The 21136-nt window shown below is 38.5% G+C and overlaps 1 protein-coding gene across 1 annotated transcript in view; it reads right to left on the bottom strand.

Annotated features, from left to right (window-relative positions):
- LOC131683826 (protein amalgam-like) overlaps window positions 1-21136 on the bottom strand; it is a 598561-nt gene that overhangs the window by 556947 nt on the left and 20478 nt on the right. The window contains exon 2 of the mRNA XM_058966162.1: window positions 5436-6321. Within this exon, the coding sequence (XP_058822145.1) occupies window positions 5436-5496 (61 nt within the window). The 5' untranslated portion in view covers window positions 5497-6321. The remainder of the gene's footprint in view (window positions 1-5435; window positions 6322-21136) is intronic.

The raw sequence follows: 21136 nt of genomic DNA, 5'->3' as shown, positions 1-21136 counted from the left end.
TTTTGAGTGCTGATCCAATAACTGACAGTATAAAACTGGGTAAAATGGTTCATGCTTATTTTTCTGAACAATTTAAAAAAGATCCAAGGAATTCTGATCAGAACTAAATTGATAACCTTTTAAGTTGTGTTAACAAAACTCTAAATGACGAAGATAGAAGAAGCTTACTGAAACCAATAACTGTTGATGAAATTTACAACGTTTTGAAAGAATGTAACCCGAAAAAATCGCCTGGCCCTGGCAGACTAACTTACGAGTTTTATAGTGCCAATTTTGAGACCTGGACGTTTGATTTATGTCATCTATTAAATAAATTTCTAAACGGTGAATGAATCCTCCCGAAGGAATTCTCGAGCGGAATCATTACACTGATCCCAAAACGAGGCGATACTACACTTTTAAATAATCAAAGACCAAAGTGTTTACTAAATACCGATTATAAGCTTTTCACCAAGCTTTTGACAAACAGGATTCAGTTGAGCATCGAGAATTTGATAGGCCCAGGACAAAGTGCATGCATTGCGGGACGATCATGTACTGATAATCTAAATGATGTTCGTCGTTTGTTGACTAAATCTATTGAAAATAGAAATTTTAAAGGGATATTACTAAGCTTAGATCTCGAGAAAGCATTTGATAAAGTTGATCATCAATTTCAGTGGGCTGTTTTAGCAAAATTTGGATTTCCTTAGCAGCTTATTTCCTGCATACAGCAATTATACGAAAGAGCTACCTCGAAGGTTTTGTAAAACGGCTTTCTGACAAATGAAATTAAATTACAGTCTTCAGTTCGTCAAAGCTGTCCTCTCAGCATGGTTTTGTTCGTTCTGTATATCGAACCCTTAATACGTAGGATTGATCAGTCTGTGCTCGGGGTGCTTACCTTCAATAAGTTCCTTAGAGTAATAGCCTTTGCCGACGACTTAAATATATTTCTTCGAAGCGCAGAAGAGTTCGATATGGTTTTAAATATCATAAACTCTTTTTCTAAATATTTGAAAATACGGCTAAATGTGGGTAAATCTTGTTTTCTGCGAATTAATAATTCTCCTGGAGGGCCATTTCAAATTATGGAAACTACAAATTTAAAGTTACTGGGAGTAACATTCAAGAACACTTGGAATGATACAATTGAGTACAATTATGCAAGTACAATTAATAGTATTAAATATAGGATTGGCCAAAATAACTTCCGCGCTATGAGTCTGTTAGATAAGGTTTGGTATACAAACACCTTCCTTTTATCCAAACTTTGGTATCTATCTCAAATTCCCCCCCCCCCCCCCCCCGGAAAATAAGCACATTGCTTCAATTAGAAAAATAGTGGGTACCTTTTTGTGGAAATCGTGTATTTTCCGCGTCGACAGAAGACAATTATATTTGGACATCGACCAAGGAGGCCTTGGATTAATTGACCCTGAAGTAAAATGCAATACTTTTTTTATAAGAAATATTTTGAAAGTAAAGGAAATTGATGAAAAATATCTTCTGGACTGTAGATATCTGGCCAGGCTGTCCAGAAATGGGAACGAATGGATTCAAGAAGCCATTGAATTCGATAATCAATATTTTGCTATTGAATCGATAAAGCAATTATACCGCCTATTTATTAATAGGAATACTTTTCAACCGCGCGTAGAAATCGAGTTTCCTCAGATAATTTGGAAACCCTTGTGGGAAACAGTGAGTCGATCATTTCTACTTTCTGATGATAAATCTAAACTGTATCTTCTTCTAGATGATCTAATACCAAATATACGAAAGTTACGTCAGTATAATATTGGTTGGGTAGATAATGATCTCTGCGAGATATGTGGAGGAATTGACACTAATTGCCATAGGATTCGAACTTGTAGTGCAGGAAAAGAAGTTCGCGAGTGGGTTTTGAAAATTATACGGCATAGGTACGGCATTCAAGTGATAGGAATTGAAGACATTTTGTCTTGGAGAATTGAGGATGACTGTCCTCTCCAGAAGCGTGGTTAGCGGTTCATTACGTCGCATACTGCACGGGCAAATTTCCCTGTCTGGGTCTTTACGTTTTCTAGAGGAGCACATGAGAGTTTAGGTGAAATATGAAGGAATTAGTAAAAGTTAATTTTAGAGCGTATCTAAATATTTGCTAGGTATAGATATGTAGTTGCTTGCTGAAAGAATTGTGAAATGTAACTATTTAATTGAAATATAACTCAATAAAAAAAACGAAAAACTTCTGTGAAGGACGTAGGAATTATTTTATTTATTTTTTTTAATTCCAAACTCAGCTTTAAGGATCATATAGAATATGTTATTTCCAAGGCCTGAAAGCTTCTAGGATACATTTTTCGCGTTACTAAACATTTTGTCGATGTTCACTGCATTTAAGCATTGTGTATTGTGCCTTAGTTTGCTCTACTCTCGAATACACTGCTGTTGTTTGGTCACCTAATTACCAGATTGACATCCAGCGCATAGAAGCTAATCAGCGTAAATTTGTTCGCTTTGCCCTTCGTAATTTACCTTGGAGGGACCCGCTAAATCTACCAAGCTATCAGGACTGCTGTCTACTTATCGACCTCGATCTGCTCATCGAGATGTTTCTAAAGCACTTTTCATTGCTGACCAATTTTTTCGAATCCTTTGTGGCAGAACCAATTACGCCTACAATGAACCATTCACCAGTATGTGTCGTCAATTTAATCGTTGTTCTGATGTTTTCAATTATCATCTGTCTCGCGATGTCATAAAACGTTTGATTCGACGATCCCTATCTTAATAGCATTAGTTTAAACATTAGTTTCTAGTGATTTATTATGTCTATGTTAATGATAATTTGTTTAGTTATAAGTTATTTAATGAATTGGATCATTAGGATATTTGTCATCTGTTGGTACAAAAGATGAGGAGGTTTTATGTCTTCTGGAGAGCGAGTTTGAAAACAAAATAAACAAACCGATTGTCCATACAAACTTCCATATAAACTTAGAAATTTTTGGTGGGGCCGTAGACACAACTGATCGGTATCAAAATTTGCGCAATTACTAGCCATCAAAGGAATCAGTAGAGGTTGTAGGAGCTAAAAGTCAACAATTGAACCAGTCTACTATATATGTTGTGCTAAGCCAAAAAATCAATTAAAATATTGCGTATATTTGAAGTACATATGGTCGGTGTTAAGTCAGACCGGACTAAGTCGCAAAACATCGAAAAATGAGATAATGATAGCACTGGCTAAAGAATTTCGTCAGCTACATTGAACTTTTTCCAGATTTTAAATATGTAACAATAAACAGGAATTATGGCAAAAATAATTTTCCAATTATATTGTGCAGGATGCTGCGATTCAAACTTTAAACTCGTTTTTCTCGAAATCAATATTTTGTCAGTCCGGTCTGACTTAACACCGACCTTATGCTTAGTAGTATTTTTTCAAATTTTCATGCCGATCTGAAAACTAGAACTGAGATTGCAGCTTCTGATAGTTCGCTACCTTAACGCAAATATTTCGATATCGACTGTTTCTAAAAGTGATCTTGCAACAAATTTCGAATATCGTTGGGCTCACAATTGCTGATTCAACAAAGGATCCATATGGTTGAATCACTTCCCTGGTATCGGTGATAGGGACTCAGAGGCGTACAGATGAAGGTTCGAAAATAATAATAAAAAAACTCGATCTTTAGAATCGATCATTACGCTTCCACAGAAAATAATGATACATGAGTTTTTGAGATTAATGTTCGGATCGCGAACCAGATCTCAAAATACCCGAAACCGGTCTGAACAGGTCGCGTATTTCTGGTTATACCGACGACTGTGTCGGTATAACCACAAATATGATTGCATCATTTTACATGCCGCATGATAGAATTCGAATATATATTCGAATATATTCGATTTCGGGAACCGCATTCCGAAGTCTCAAAAACGGTAAAATTTAACTAAATGTTCAACTGAATAGCTAATAGATCGCCAAGGAGATGTAATTAGCTATGATGGAATGAGCTACATCAAATTATAAATCATCTAGTTTAATTAAAAAAAATCGAAACTCTGGAAGCGATCGTATAATGTCCTCATGTACCGATTATGTTACTGAATATGATTGCATTTCTCATAACGGCTTTTGTTGCACACATTAAATCGACATTAAATTGGAAGATTATTATTTGGCCCAGAAAATTAGATTCTGGAGTTCTGAAATGGACCGAATTCCTAAAATGTGATATTCATGCGAAAACGAAGAGAAATTTGGAAATAAAAGATAAATTTAAAATATTTTCTTTATATCGAGGAAAAATGTACGTTAATTCGAGTGAGGCTATATTGAGGGTACATTCTAACGAGGGTACGTTATATCGAAGATTACCTGTAGTCGTGATGTTGCTAGTTTGACATGGAAGCGACCAATGATTCAGACATGTAGTAGCTCTATTTATAATCTCTCGTATATGATTGAGCCACTTAGGTGCTTCATATTGAAGGCTCTGCCTTAAAAAGACTACTTTACTGCACAGAGATTAAATGAATACCAATTAAGTTAAACGTTTCTGAATCGGCTAGTGAGCAAATGCTTGAAATACATCTCGTAATAGCGGAATTATGAGCATACAAACCTTACATAGTTTAGTTACGTAGGAGATATGTTAGATTTATGAATGGCACATAGCCCCAGATAGTAGAGTAAAACATTTTTATTTCATAAAAATTCAAAGATAGTAACAATTCCTGCATCCGAAATAACAGGCGAAAGAATTCTTATTCACTCCGGTTATGTTTCTGACATTAACCACACTTCTTTTTTGCTTAAAACGAAGAAATGATCCTATGCTCTGTTTATTTCCTGCATCGGGCTGTGCCCAATAAACAAATTATAAATAGCGATACTTAAAAAAAAACTTATAGAAAAATCGACCTTTGACCCGATACGGATTGAACGGAAATAATCAATGCTGTAAGAATTACTAATACTTTTTAGAAATTTAGCAGTCCCAAAAAAACCGGGTTGTTGTGTCCTCAACTCTTATTGCCCTTATTATCTAATTTGTCTTAAAATGGTGAGCTTATTGTAGCTAGTAGAAAATTATAAAAATTCCAACTTTTCAAAACGCTCCAGTTTTATAAAATATTCAATTAACTTTTTCAGTCAATATCTAAACCCGGCAGTCCCCTGTCAATACTCAGAGCTTTGAACATGTCTCCCATTTTCGATGAATGTACTATCCGAGGTGTAGCAACTATCGCTTACCACCATCCGGAGCACGTTTTTCCGGTGTAAATAATCTAACCCTGGGTATCATGCGTCTCCTGCGGGATGCAAATAACCAAAGCTGATGGTGATAGGGGCTCTGTTAGGACGCACCTAGAACTTTGTGTATGCACATCATACGAATTTGCCATTCAAATTAGATGATAATCTGTGCTTCTTGGGCGGCATCAAACCGTGCGCTACTTACCAGTGGCAATCACAATGCAGTAGTAGAAAAGTAATCCCAGTAATCCTATTCGTGTTTCCATCCCTGCTGTGCTCCGGCGTGGGCGGCTAGCGGGTTGAGCAGAGCAGCGGCAGATCAAAAGAAGAAAAAAGGAACCACTTCGAGGTTGATCCCTTTTTTTACGATCCCTGGATTCGGATTTTGCGTGTGCGCGACAACTGCTGGCTGGGACTTTAGAACCAGCAATACATGATTGTGCAATATATACAAGTATATGCGAGCACTGTTTTTATTATCTTCCCTCGAACCAAGTTTGATGTAGTGGTTACTTTTACGAGCTTATATGTTTTTCTGAGCAAATAATTTATTCACTAAAAATAACTCTTTTTCCACCGGAGGACACGAACTGCCGGTTCCTAGCACGGCATGGATTGAATCGAGTAAACCCTCTTCGGCAACAGTACTGTCATCACTAGGCAGTGGGTGGTTTCCTTGCACAGCAGCTGCAATAACGACGATAACAACGGAAACAACAACAAGGACACGCTAGGCGGGTCTACTGTACTCCAATTTGGCTCTCGTCATATCGCTTCAAGGCGTATATTCGGAACCAAACGAGACCCGGTGCAGGATGAAGTTACATGCCGTTGGAGCGAACAAATTTATGCTCTAGAATTTTTTTTCACCATTCAACCACATCCCACTTGCACTACACTCGCTAACAAACGCCGCTGCACTGGTTCGATGCAATAGAGATTTTGCTTCGGGATCTGACGATCGTTGAACTTTTCTCTGTAGTTTAATTATTCATCAATCACTTTATTGGCAGTCGAAGCGTGGTGCACTGTTAGTGTGTCGAACTACCCTGCTACCGTTGAACTAAACGGTATCCGAACTGTAGTTAAACCTGGAAAAAAAAGATTCAAAAGTTTGTCGTTAGATACTATGTATGGATTGGATGCAGTGTTCAACTATAGAGATATTATTATTATTATTATTTAAGAAACTATAGAGATAGATTTAGATTTTATTGTACTGTTTGTTATATTTTATACGGATAGCGAAAACAAGCTGCAGAGAGAGGATACATCTTTTCGTCGAATCTTCATCATTCCATTTTGAGCAGTACAACAAGGTTTATTTTAACATTTGTGTATCGAATTCTCCTGAAACTACATTATTGAAATACATATAATCGTCTCAGCTTAGTGGCGTAGTCAGAAATTTAGGTTGGGGGTGGGGCTTCCGGAGCAATACCTTACTCTTCTCAGTGCACAGATTGAGCATACCCTGCTAGTTGAGAGGCCAAAAAGTTCAAATAATCACTTTTTTAGATTAAACTTATTTCTTTCTTCACATTTTATGTCGCAAGACCTAAGACAATTTGCAACGAACAATAGTCAAATACCATGTACAGTAAGATTCCGTTTTTGGTACGTTCCGTTTTTGGCACACTCCGATTTTGGCAACAAATGGGTTCCGTTTTTGGCAACATAATAAGTCTTTGAAAAATGTGCGGTCGATATTTTTTTGTATCAATTGACATTACATTTGACTTTATTTCCAAACATGGGAGTCATATTAACCCTAAAAGGCGCAAATCATTTTTTTTTTAATTTTGTGAAAATTGTCTTATAGTTTCAATTCATTACTGTAATAATTTTGAGATGTTTTTCGCAATATGGTTTTAAAACAGCGTTACGCATTTAAGGGTTAACTATATTTCACACTATACGTGTCGTATTTAATGATTACTATAAGCATATAAATGTATTGTTTATGTATAATATAACTGGTAACAGTGTAACTAGTGTCTGACGGAATCAATTTTTATAGTAAGACCCATATGGTGTCACAGGGGTATTTTGGACCGCTTTAGGATGTCATGAGAAAAAAATATGAAAAAATATGTGATATGTGGCGTCTAAATTGTCAAATAAACGTAAATACTTGAGAAAAATGAAAAATCATTAACGCGCATTTTTTTATTTTGGACCACTCAACTTTATTTTGGACCGTAAACAAAGCATATTTTGGACCATCGATAATCCTTTGTGCCATTGCTGCAAACATATTCTGAACAAATCTCGAAACAGAATTTGGATCATCTAAATAGCATAGCAAAAACAACCGCAATTATCATGGGTGGCTGACACAGTGACATCTTTGAACACAATAGCATAGTTCACTACACACCAGGCCATGTCCTTTTTGGATTTTAGTGTCTAACTAGTGCTAATTTGGGTACTAGCTTAGATACATCGTCTAACTAGACACCCAGTTGGTGCTAGTTACTGACGAGGCGAATCCGAAACACTAAACCCGTACTTTCCTTACGATCGCCAAAGGGAAGGAAATGTTAGTTGAATACCTGCGAAGATGCGGGAAACTCACGCAATCTCCATAGGCATTAGAGATGTTAGAATTGGTTAGTAGGGCAGGGAAATGGGATGTGGGTTTGGAGTGATTTATATAATCAACTACAGTATGATTCTGTTTTTGGCACGTTCCGTTTTTGGCATGCTCCATTTTTGGCAACAAAAAAGTTCCGTTTTTTGGCAACAAATGGTTTCCATTTTTGGCAACATTGTTTTTATTCATAGTAAATCTTTTAAAAAAATGCTCAATACACATTTTGTTGTAATAATGGATACCACTTTTGACTTTATTTCCAAACATAGGAGTCATATTTACTATATTTTATGGAGGCGGGCATAGCGAATAAAATTAAATTTGCTGATTTTTTTGCATTATTGCATTCCCTTTCACAAATTATATAATTAATGTTCTTGAAACTTTTATGAAATCACAAATTGAAAATAAAAGCTTTTAAGGTATGGTACCATTTTTGGCACGGTTCCATTTTTGGCAACTGAAAAAAAAATATATTGCTGCCAAAAACGGAATCCTACTGTATATGGATAATAAAAATTAATTATAAATTAGATTTATCTCACCAAATTGACTTGGCTGGTCTGTAACAGGTGCAAGCTTTCGGAACCACCGTTATGGCACTTTTCCGAGCATTTCACTTAGAGGATACCGCAACAATAAAAAATGACACTAAATCCAAAAAATGACACCAACAGATTTAGGACCATCTAAATGTTCATATATCCTACTTTGTATGATGAATTTGTAAATGATTGACTAAGAAGTGCTTTTCTAGGAACAAAAAGTGAGCTTTTTTTAATGCAAAGTAGATACGTAAAGAGCTGTCAGAGTTGATAGGGAGAAAGGCGATATGTTATCGTTTGGAAATAGCTAATATATTTTGGACAATTTCAATACATCTAATTGCTTTTTTTAACCTAAAATCAATATCTTATGTATTTTATAAACATAATAACGATATTTGCACATTCGTTTTCGAGCTCTCCATCGAGACAGAGGTTGTTTTTTCTAGTCCGTAGTGCTGTGTGAGGCGATAAAGAATAGTTTTAATCCGCATTCAAGGTTATTTTGCCAGTTCGGTTCGGTCCTCAGTCTTTTGTTCGCGTGTGAGGATTAAACAATAGCCAGCTGTATAAGCTGGATCGGTTCGTCGTTGGACACCAGTTTAAAGCTAAGTGGTTTTTGTCTTTTGTAACACATTTATTGCTTTCTTCCGTCTGCGCGGGCGCTGACCCCGTGCGTTGACGTTTTCTATGGTTCCCTCTCCGGATGGTCAAATGGAAGTTGAATCGGGTTCAACTTCTAAGGCTCCCCCCGGCCCAAATGCTATCCAGAACTCTCAACTGGTCCATTTGTGGTCTTCTTTCGGCCCAAGACTAAATCACTGAATCTTCTTCAGATTTCTAGAGACCTGACGGAACGGTTCTCGGCTGTGACCGAAATTTCAAAGGTCCGCTCGGACAAGATAAGGGTGTTGCTAGCCAACTCAAAGCAGGCAAACGATATTGCTTGCTGTGAGCACTTTACGCGGGATTATAACGTGTATATTCCGGCTGTAAGAGTACAATCCGAAGGCGTCGTAACCGATGAGAGTTTGACGTGCGAGGATCTGCTGAAGTACGGAGTTGGCCGATTCAGAGACCGCTTACTTCAGCCAGTTAAAATACTTGAGTGCAAACGTTTGCACTCAGTAGTAGTTGCGGGGGATGGTTCAAAAACGTACCCCCAATCAAACTCTTATCGGGTGACCTTCGCTGGTACCGCTTTGCCAAATTTCGTCCTCTTGCACAAGGTTCGTCTGCCTGTGCGTCTGTTTGTGCCGCGGGTCATGAATTGCACAAAGTGTAAACAACTGGGTCACACAGCCACCCATTGTAGCAACAAGGCCCGCTGTGGAAAATGCGGGGAGAATCATCTAGATGATTCGTGCAGTAAGCAAGCCGAAAAGTGTCCTTACTGTGCGGAGAGTCTGCATGATATCTCGGCATGTCCCGCGTACAAACTACGCGGGGATAAACTGAAACGTTCCCTTGCGGGACGATCCAAACATTCTTTCGCAGAAATGTTAAAGAATGCTACGCCACCATCCACAGCAAACATCTATACTCACTTGCCTCCTGACGAGGGCGAGGCTGGTAACCCACAAGAGGGAACATCTACTAGGGTGCCTAGAATCTATAGGAAGAGGAGGAACATTTCCTCTCGTAAAGTTCCTTGTAAAGGCCAGAAGGTGTCCCTTGAGGGGGCTCCGAAAGTCACATCTATTGGAAGTGTTGCAACCAAACCGAAGCAATTAGCTCCTGGTCTCGGAGGATTAAGCTCAGAGAAGGAGTTCCCAGCACGCGAACATCAAAAATCCCAAGTGTTCCTTTGTTTCAGTTCGAGAGTAATCACAGTACTGGAATTATAAAACTCTCGGACATAGTGGACTGGATAATAAAAACTTTCAATATTACTGATCCTATTAAAAGTCTTATGTTAGCTTTTCTCCCTACAGTGAGAACATTTTTGAAGCAGTCGACTGCTAAATGGCCCCTCCTCTCAGCGATTGTATCCTTCGATGGCTAACTCATCGAACGAGGTCACGGATTTGATCACTGTTCTACAGTGGAATTGCAGAAGTATCATCCCGAAAATCGATTCCTTCAAAATTTTAATAAATAATTTGAGTTGCGATGCATTTGCATTATGTGAAACTTGGTTAACTTCCGACATAGATCTCAACTTCCACAACTTTAATATTATTCGCCTGGATCGAGACACCCCCTATGGAGGAGTGTTTTTGGGGATCAAAAAGTGCTATTCCTTCTACAGAATTAACCTTCCCTCGATAACAGGTATTGAAGTTGTCGCTTGTCAAGTAACAACCAAAGGCAAAAGCCTTTGCATAGCTTCCATATATATTCCCCCCAACACCGCGGTTGGGCACCGACGGCTACATCTTAGAATCCCTGCCAGCACCGCGACTAGTTTTAGGAGACTTTAACTCTCACGGTACAGCATGGGGTTGCCTCTATGATGATAACCGGTCTTCCTTAATTCAGGATCTTTGCGATAACTTCAATTTGACAATTTTAAACACGGGTGAAATGACACGGATTCCTGCTCCTCCAGCGCGCCCGAGCACCTTAGACTTGTCCCTTTGCTCAACATCGCTGCGGTTAAATTGCACGTGGAAGGTAATTCCTGATCCCCACGGCAGCGACCATCTGCCGATTGTAGTCTCAATCAATAACGGTTCAAGGCCATTGAAATCAATCAATATTTCGTATGACCTCACACGAAATATCGATTGGAAGAGCTATGCTGCCGCGATATCCGACAACATCGAATCTACCCAAGAACTTCCTCCGGAGGAAGAGTACAGCTTTTTGGCTGGCTTGATTCTCGACAGCGCGAATCAAGCTCAGACTAAGCCAGTACCCGGCGCGAACATACAAAAACGCTCTCCTAATCCGTGGTGGGACAAAGAGTGCTCAGACGTGTACGCGGAGAAGGCCGCCGCGTATAAGACCTTCCGGGACGACGGGTTACCCGCTAGCTATCGACAATATGCGACGTTAGAAACGCGAATGAAGAGTTTGATGAAAGCTAAGAAACGTAGTTACTGGCGCCGGTTCGTTGACGGATTAACGAGAGAAACATCGATGAGCACTCTTTGGGGCACGGTCGGGCGTTTGCGAAACCGAAACAGTACTAATGAGAGCGTGGAATATTCAAACCGTTGGATATTCGATTTCGCCAAGAAGGTTTGTCCGGATTCCGCCCTGGCACAGAAGATTTACCGCGCCGCGTCTCCTCACGATAGCGCGAACGAAACACCTTTTTCGATGGTGGAGTTCTCACTTGCTCTCTTGTCGTGTAACAATAAAGCTCCGGGGCCAGACAGAATCAAATTCAAGTTGTTGAAGAATCTGCCTGACTCTGCCAAGAGACGCTTGTTGAACTTATTTAATAAGTTTCTCGAGGCTAACATTGTCCCACTCGATTGGAGACAAGTGAAGGTCATCGCCATCCAAAAACCAGCCTCCGACCACAATTCGTACCGTCCGATCGCAATGCTATCCTGTATCCGGAAGTTGTTCGAGAAAATGATCCTATCCCGCCTCGACAATTGGGTCGAAACAAATGGCTTACTGTCAGATACACAATTTGGCTTTCGCAAAGGCAAAGGGACGAACGATTGTCTTGCGTTGCTCTCAACTGAAATTCAAATGGCCTATGCTAGCAAAGAGCAGATGGCATCAGTGTTCCTAGATATTAAGGGGGCTTTTGATTCAGTTTCGATCAACATTCTTTCAGAGAAGCTGCACCAGCTTGGTCTTTCAGCGACTTTAAACAACTTTTTACTAAACTTGTTGTCGGAAAAGCACATGCATTTTTCGCATGGTGACTTATCGACATCACGATTTAGCTACATGGGCCTTCCCCAGGGCTCATGTCTAAGCCCCCTTTTATACAATTTCTATGTCAACGACATTGATGAATGTCTTGACAATTCCTGCACGTTAAGGCAACTTGCAGACGATGGCGTGGTGTCTGTTACGGGACCCAAAGCTGTCGATCTACAAGGACCATTACAGAATACCCTGGACAATTTGTCTGCTTGGGCTATTAAGCTGGGTATCGAATTCTCCACGGAGAAAACTGAGCTAGTTGTATTTTCAAGGAAGCGTGAACCAGCACAACTACAGCTTCTATTAATGGGTCAAACTATCGCTCAGGTCTTCACAGTAAAATATCTAGGGGTCTGGTTCGACTCGAAAGGTACTTGGGGATGCCATATTCGGTATCTGAAACAGAAATGCCAGCAAAGGATCAACTTTCTTCGTACAATAACCGGAACATGGTGGGGTGCCAGGAGACCTAATTAGGTTGTATCAAACAACGATACTGTCGGTAATGGAATACGGATGCTTCTGCTTTCGCTCCGCCGCGAATATACATTTCATCAAACTCGAAAGAATTCAGTATCGTTGTTTGCGTATCGCCTTAAGGTGCATGCAGTCGACCCATACGATGAGTCTCGAAGTGCTGTCGGGCGTTCTCCCGTTGAAAAATCGATTTTGGGAACTCTCATATCGATTGCTCATTCGATGCGATATCTTGAACCCGGTCGTGATTGAAAATTTCGAAAGGCTTGTTGAGCTCAATTCTCAGACCCGTTTCATGTCCCTGTACTTTGACTACATGGCGCAGAATATTAACCCTTCTTCTTACAATCCCAACCGTGTGCATTTCATAAATACTTCTGAATCTACTGTTTTCTTCGACACATCCATGAAAAACGAGATTAGTGGAATTCCGGACCACATACGCCCACAAGTGGTTCCAAACATTTTTTATAATAAATTCCGAGAAGTCGACTGTTCTAAGATGTTTTATACTGACGGATCAAACCTCGAAGGATCCACTGGCTTCGGTATTTTCAATCAAAAGTTCACCGCCTCCTACAAACTCAGTGACCCTGCTTCAGTTTACGCCGCAGAACTAGCTGCCATTCAGTATACCCTTGGAGTCATTGAAACATTACCCGCAGGCCATTACTTCATCGTTTCGGATAGCCTCAGTTCCATTGACGCTATTCGCTCGATGAAACATGGAAAGCACTCCTCGTATTTTTTGGGGAAAATACGGGAGCTACTGAGTGCTTTATCTGACAACTCTTTCCAGATTACCTTGGTGTGGGTCCCTTCTCATTGCTCCATTCCGGGCAATGAGAAGGCAGACTCCTTAGCTAAGGTGGGTGCCTTAGAAGGAGACGTTTACGAAAGACCAATTTGCTTCAGCGAATTTTTCAGTATTACTCATCAGAGAACCCTCGAAAGTTGGCAAACTTCGTGGAGCAGTGGAGAGCTAGGAAGGTGGCTACATTCGATAATCCCTAAGGTATCGACGAAACCTTGGTTCAAGGGGATGGATGTGAGTCGTGACTTCATTCGTGTGATGTCCCGACTCATGGCAAACCATTACACGCTGGATGCACATCTCCGGCGTATTGGGCTCGTGGATAGTGGTATCTGCGCTTGTGGCGACGGCTATCACGACATCGAGCACATTGTCTGGGCGTGCACCGAGTACATTTCTGCTAGGTCTCGGCTAATGTATACCCTGCGGGCCCGAGGAATACCAACAAACGTCCCGGTTCGAGATGTGCTGGCAAGCCGCGATGTTCTCTATATGTCCCTTATATACACCTTTGTGAAAACCATCAATATACAAGTCTAACTGCCCCTTGTTATCTCCTTATCATTCTCAGAACGCTCTTCCACCTGTATCAAACCATCTGTATCGAATGAGCCAACAAACACGGGACCTACGGCACGAACATAACACGCTTAACTCGAAATGTAGCCGATCCACATCTGAGCCGTACTACGAAATCGTCTGGAAAAACCCCTGCCATCTTGAGGAGGACCACCCGGCGTCCCAGTACATGATTCCCCTGATGAAGGCCACCCGAGTTTGTAATCCATCCGTTGATCTCACGATGCCTGAAACTGAAATAATTTTCTCTCCCTGCCATCTTTGTCTACCCTCCCTCCCCTGACTCTTATACCCAGAAGTAACACAACTACCCCCCCCCCCCCCCAATATCATCATGAAGCATTTAGCTCTCCTTGTCTCTTCTAGTTTTAACTAATATATTATATAATCTCGTTGAAATTTCCCAACTCTACTACCCACAAAAATAACTATAATTACGAATCTTTACAAAATTCAATCATGCCCTCTAGTTATTCCTAGTTTTATGTTAGTCGTAAAAAATTGTGCCCCTTAATTAAACATTATTTTCTCCAATAATCTCACTGATAAAAATGTCAAACCATATTGCCACAAAAACTAAATGACACCCCTAATCTTACGAAAACAATATTATCCCCTTGTGTAGATATATAAGATAGCTATAAAATCGCATTAGTTTCATTTTAAAAAAATTAATATGTAATCCCCTAGTTTTAAGCAATTTAAAATGTAAAACAAAACAAAATTGGCACCTTTAAGCTAACGCAACGTGCCTTATCAAATAAACGATTTGAATAAAAAAAACGATATTTGCATGATTGAAATATATAAATTTTAGAAATAATAACTCTTCGATGTTGGTTACAACAATGCCACCTCCTCCTGATTTTGGACCAGTTCAGCTGAAATGTGAAAAACGATTAAAAATTTTCAATTCAATGCTTCCTATTAAACCATTTCACTCAGAATATAACGGAAGCTGCTTACTAACATGATTATTTCAGTGTTACATTAGCAATATTTCAATTTGTTATGAGCTTTAAATGGAGGCTGTATAAATCATCGTCAGGTGGTATTTTGGTACTGGTCCAAAATACCCTCGTTACCCTAGTCTGTGAACTTTAAGAGTCAAGTACAGAGGAATGCGCTACACTGGATAATAAGACTAGTTCTGGAGAAAATTTTCAATGGAATTTTAGTAACATTGCGACCCTCTTTCTGTTTCGATTATTACTACAAAAAATGGCACTCAATTTTCAGTACATATCGAAAGCCCGTATTTAGGAATACAATACTGATAGCTTCCAAATAGTTTGTTTTAGCTCTATGATGTCTTTGGCAAATTTGTTTGTTTTTTGGCTATTTTATTCAAATGAATGGAATTAGGGTGGTCCTTGTGGTTAGGGTGTTCAAAGTATCGACCGTTTAGATGTGTGAAGTTTACCTGCGCACACACAATAACAAATAAAATGAAGCAAGTTTACCCAAGTTTACTGAATACACAAGACTATCTATAATGGTTAATTTGTTATGATTTTGACGTAGGACTACGTCTTTGTTTTCGATATAGGGGTGAACGTTGCAAATTCTACAAAAAGGGCATGTAACGAAAAGTGGTCCAATTTTAAACGCATATAATTCAGCCATCTCACGATAAATTTTCAAATTGTTTTGCGCACATCGCCCTGAAATACTTCTAAGAATAGATTCCAATAGATAAACCCAAAGATTTTTGATATCATGGCATTTAAAATTTAAATAATGAACAACCTAGTCAAAATATCGCGCATTTACACACAGAAGATAGCGCTTCCCTAGTCCAGCACGACAGATTTGTGTACCTAGCGCGCTACGCTTCAATGAATGACGTCAAGTTCGACTATTTAAACGAACGGATTTCGCCAGACCAGATCACTGCGCTGTGTGTTTTCACAGCCAGTGTAGCTGAGTTAGAAGTCCGTTACACTTCCTGTGGAGGTACGCTACCCAGTGAATGCGACTGAGCTTGTCCGTTCAAACACTATGCAATCTTTTGTTTTGTGTTCGTTTCCAGCACACTTTTATGTATAATTATTCGTACACAAAATAGTTTGTACATGCGAGCTCAATTTGCAAACACGGTTAACATAGTATCGTGATATTAGTTGTCTCTTTCGCTCTACCCATCATCAGCGTTGATTTATTTTGCTTTGTGCGCTTGGGTTTAATGTTTGAGCGAATGTGTAGGTAGGTAGATCTATCTTGTTACTAAATTGCACAACGAAAGTTTATTATTTACGTTCGATCAATTCATTGATTAATTTCCCCTTCACGTGATTCATTTCCACTCAGCCTATAGTATTTTGATTCTACTAATAGGTACATACTACAAAGCCTATTTATGAAGGAATACACTGCCACTTGAAAAACCGTTGCAAAAACGCATCTTGTCCATATATAAAATTGTTTTCGATTCTTGTACATTTATTGTTTCGATATATGCATTCGCTATATTTGTAGGGTAAGGTGGGGCAAATCCGACCTAGTAAATGGTTTTGGCTGTAAAATACTCATTTTACAACGGATCAAGTCGTTTTATATACCAAATTAAAGGTTAGACTCCTACTTTTTGTATATAGCATTTTATTTAAATCTTCGGAATATCTTGAGATACAAGCGTTTTGCAAACATGTTCATTTTTGCTGTTTTCAAAAATGGTGGGGTAAACCCGACCCCCTATGTTTTTGGTTGATTTAGTGCAGATATTACTCAAATTTTATGGTTTTTCAATGATAAATCAATGAATGTTGTATTATTGAATTGTAACATGAAAAAATGGAGTTTAATATCAATCTTGGAATGCTAAAATTACGAGCAGTAGCACGTAATGATATTCCCATTTGCATCGGAGCAATTGCTCGACGAATACTATAACCATCACGTTTTTGTGTCTTTCGTTTGTAATTATGAATCATTTTTCATAAAAATAATAAATAATAATAATAAAAATATATTTCAATGTGATAAATAAAAATTTTCTTAGCAAAAAAGCAGTCGGATTTACCCCAATATTTTGAGGTCGGATTTGCCCCACCGCGTCATTTTTCATTACGATGCAATTAAAAAATATATGAAAAAGATTGAACTAAATTCATCTATGCACTTTGTAGGACTTAAGTAGAAGAATTTAAATCCACTTACATTTATTATGAAATCACTTTAAGAACAGAAATATCCTGTAGTCAATGATGCACAAATGTCAAATCAAAAATTGTAAAAACACACTTGTTGTCGCATGAGCATCTTAATGTAGACTAATAAAATGCTGTCATACCACCATTATGATTATTTTCGATGCTCTACACGACAACATTGATATTAGTTCGCGTAGTGCTTCTGATTTTCGGTAACAGAGGGGGGTCGGGTTTACCCAACAGTCGGATTTGCCCCACCTTACCCTATGTGTACTTTAGGAAAGTTACAATAATGGCAAAATATAACTAGAATGCTTGGTCTATACATTAAAAGTGATTATATTGTCTAAAATTTGATTTTTCTTCACTGGTCCGGGTTTTTTACCACACACAATCGAAAAGTTTTTACAAGCTAATCGTATGCTATAAAGATTTAGTTCCAGATATTAGTTCGGTCACAGTTTTCTGTCTTCTTTCTTCAGATCTTCTTAAATAAGTTTAATCGGATTCGACCACCTCCTACAAATGAAATGACCTGATAACCAAGAATGTTTGGTTCAATATATAACATTCGATATTGATTTGTTGTGCTTAAACTATACGTAAGAAATATATTTTCTAGGGAGTCCAGTGCGCAATTTTCTTGAAGAGAAAAAAATTTACTTTACTTTAATTACAGAAGAGTATTGAAATTATTCTCATTTTTTATCCAACACTCGTTAACGAATCGGTCACAACCTACCGAAATCTCTACCGTCGGTCCTGGCAGCCTAGGTCCATGCCTTCCGTTTGACCAATCTATAAAAATGACCCTCATATCCACTAGACAACACGCTCCATGGAGACAAGACCGGGAACTCTAGTGATATAAGAGAAACAACTCTCTTCTAGAATCTGCACCATGCACTGATAATTATGCATCAGATTAACGGTCCACGCGATCATCCAAGACCACACGCAAATATGTGAATGGACACACCGTTTTAAAAACCGTATTTCTACACGCGACGTTACGTACAGGCTAGCACACGCAACATGAAAAAGTTCACGCGACATACACGTTGGCTTAAAACGCCCGAGCCCTTCGCGATTACACAAAAAGACGACAACGATCATCCTCGCACAAGTAAGCCCAAGATTTCGTCAAACATAAAAACGCCCCAATCAATTAGTGAACGATATTGAGCTTATAATCTGATTAACCCTGCGGAAGTCGCGCAAATGGCTCACTGAACGAGCAGCCGCTGCTGCTCTAAGGCGATTTCGCTAGATTTTCAGAGCAGCGTGCACTCAGTGCACTAGCGCGACTGCTGGAAGGTAAACGCTGTCTCAGACATGCACAAATAAACGCTCATTCCCACGCGATCGTGAAGTCCCTACTCCCGCACATCTGAACCGTACACTCAATATCGCAATCAGAATAACAGCCCGCTGTAATTGGCCTTAAGCAGTTTCTTATTGAGTGTCATTTCTCTTCTTGTGTGCAATTGCAGTGAGTGATTCTGACGTAGAGCCCTTCCGGGAACTCAGCTCTACAGCTCAAGTAGGACAAATCTCGAAAAAAATGAAATAAAATATCAAATCAAATTTGTCTCGTCATTAATATAACATTAACATAATCTTCAAATTTTCTAAATATTATGTAATACTTAAAAAGCTTATACCAGTCTAATATGAGCATGCTTTTTTATAAAATGATGTGATCGTTGACAACTGTCGTAAAATCAAATATGCCGCTGGAAACATTAGATTCAACCGTCTCACAGAGGAGTAATTGGGGTCGAATCCTGGCCAAAATTATTTGCATCTGCAATTGTTGTTATTATATCTTAATATGAACTAAAAATAGACAATTACTAGTTTTTGAAACAATTTGGCATCTACCCACCTACCAGTGCAGAGGCCAATTTTCTTTATCTTTTCGAATACTAGTAATTTCTAGATAATTTTTGTGAATACATTTGTTTTTCCAGTTGCACAATCATATGATCAGTGGGAAAGGGAGAAGAATTGGGACGCATGTGCATTTTTTCATAGAGATACATTTTGGCAAACATAGTATTTGGCCCTACAGCATTTCGATGTACCTCAAATTAGTAAAAATTCCAATATTTTCAAATCGCTTGGGATTGATCGAAAGAGTTCGAATATTTTTTGTATAGCTGAAATCTTGTTTTGTAATACTGCTTCAGCAACTTTGCCGGATCTAGTCGTATAATGTAACTTTTTAATCATTCAAATTTGGAATAAAATGTTTAAAAAAGTTATTTTTCAAAGTTGGTGCAATACACAGCAAATCTACTTTTTTAGTTAGTTTTAAGCTAAAGTTAAGCAAACGGTTGTGTTGAACTACGTTTGTAATAATATTGTCTTATTTAATAGTCATCATCTCTAGAAAGCGATTTTGCTGGATATATAACGAAAACGATTAAAATATCCCTTAAAATATCACCATTGGATATACATGCAAAAATTCTTTAACCATTTTTTCATATACTCATTATTTTGCCACGTTATACAGTAGGTTCTTAGGTATGCAAAAAATATAACGAAGCAAAAAAATCGAAAACAAAATATTTTAATTTTTGGCCAAGAATTTGTTCTAGTTACTCCTCTGTGCGTCTGTCTGTAGCGTCAGGCTCTACTATATCCGATTTCGAAACCATGTTGTTACCATTGTATAGGCCAATTAAAGACTTAAAAGTTTACTTCAATTTTGTGCTATTCTAATGAAAGCAAAGAAGTGTCTTTTGGACATACAAATTTTAAAAGTATGCAATTTTGTTCAAAAATGCGTTATTTTAACAAAACTCACAGAAAAGTCTGAACGCTTATCATTCAGCTTTGCAAGTTAAAGCCAGAGTAAAAGTAGTTCAACACACTTAGAAAGCCAGGATTTTTTGGTAAAATTGAAGCCCTTTTTCTCCAAATTACTCGTTAAAAAATCAGAAAAGTTCACGAGGACATCTTGAGGAGAGTGTTAGGATTATAGGAATTATCCATGCTTGTGTACCTCAGAGAAGGAGGGTTTTTCTTTTCTCCATGTGGTATATGGGCGGTCCCTAAGATCATCTGACCGTGTTCCGCATAAGTTGGATGTTGTAACAATGCGTCACATGAGAATCCCACTTTGAATTTCAAAATGAGTACACTTTTATCTGAACGGATGGTCAGCTTTTGTAAAAATTGATGACATGAACTCTAGCCTGTTGGAGATTTCATTTGATGTCCTGCAAGAAAATCGTCTTGGGCCCTTGATATCCATTCCATTCATTTATGACATTTTCAATATCAATGACCGGTCCAGAACAGGATTTGAGTGATTGCACCAGGCTTAATTCATCCAGGGTTATCGCGTGACCTCAGAAATGAAAGAAGACGCTTTTGAATCTTTTGGAATCTTTTCAAGTCGTAGAACTTATGATGAACAGTGAAGAAAAGGAGATCATGAAGCTACCAAAAATTTGCTTTCACATAAGTCTCGCCATCAATGACGAGACAGTGTGGTTTTTTTAAAGTTTCACGTAATTCACGTAATTTTTCTTCTGGACGGTGGTCAGCTATTTTCGTCCGCATCGCTTATCACCTATTTTATAAGGTGATTCATTAACAGTGCTATCTTTTAAAATGAACGTTGGTTATGCAACTAATTTTTTCGATCTTATTTTATTGCAAATAATTAAGTAGTCTTCATTTCATTATATTCAGAATTGCACATAGTTTGTCGTACGTAATTTTAAATGTTCTTTGATTTGATGGCATTGCAAGGCCATCAGTATCCGCCGGTTGATGCCAATATAGCTGACATCTCTTTGGACCAGGCATTGTATTTATCGCTCATATGAGTAAATGCGCCCGGATAGTTTGCTACTGCGACAATAAAAACTCACATTTTCACACGAAAAGTTA

The sequence above is a fragment of the Topomyia yanbarensis genome, chromosome 2 (genome assembly GCF_030247195.1).
Source record: "Topomyia yanbarensis strain Yona2022 chromosome 2, ASM3024719v1, whole genome shotgun sequence".
NCBI classification, from domain to species: domain Eukaryota; kingdom Metazoa; phylum Arthropoda; class Insecta; order Diptera; family Culicidae; genus Topomyia; species Topomyia yanbarensis.
Note: the sequence above shows the minus strand (reverse complement) of the source record. Positions and strands in the feature narration are given on the sequence as shown.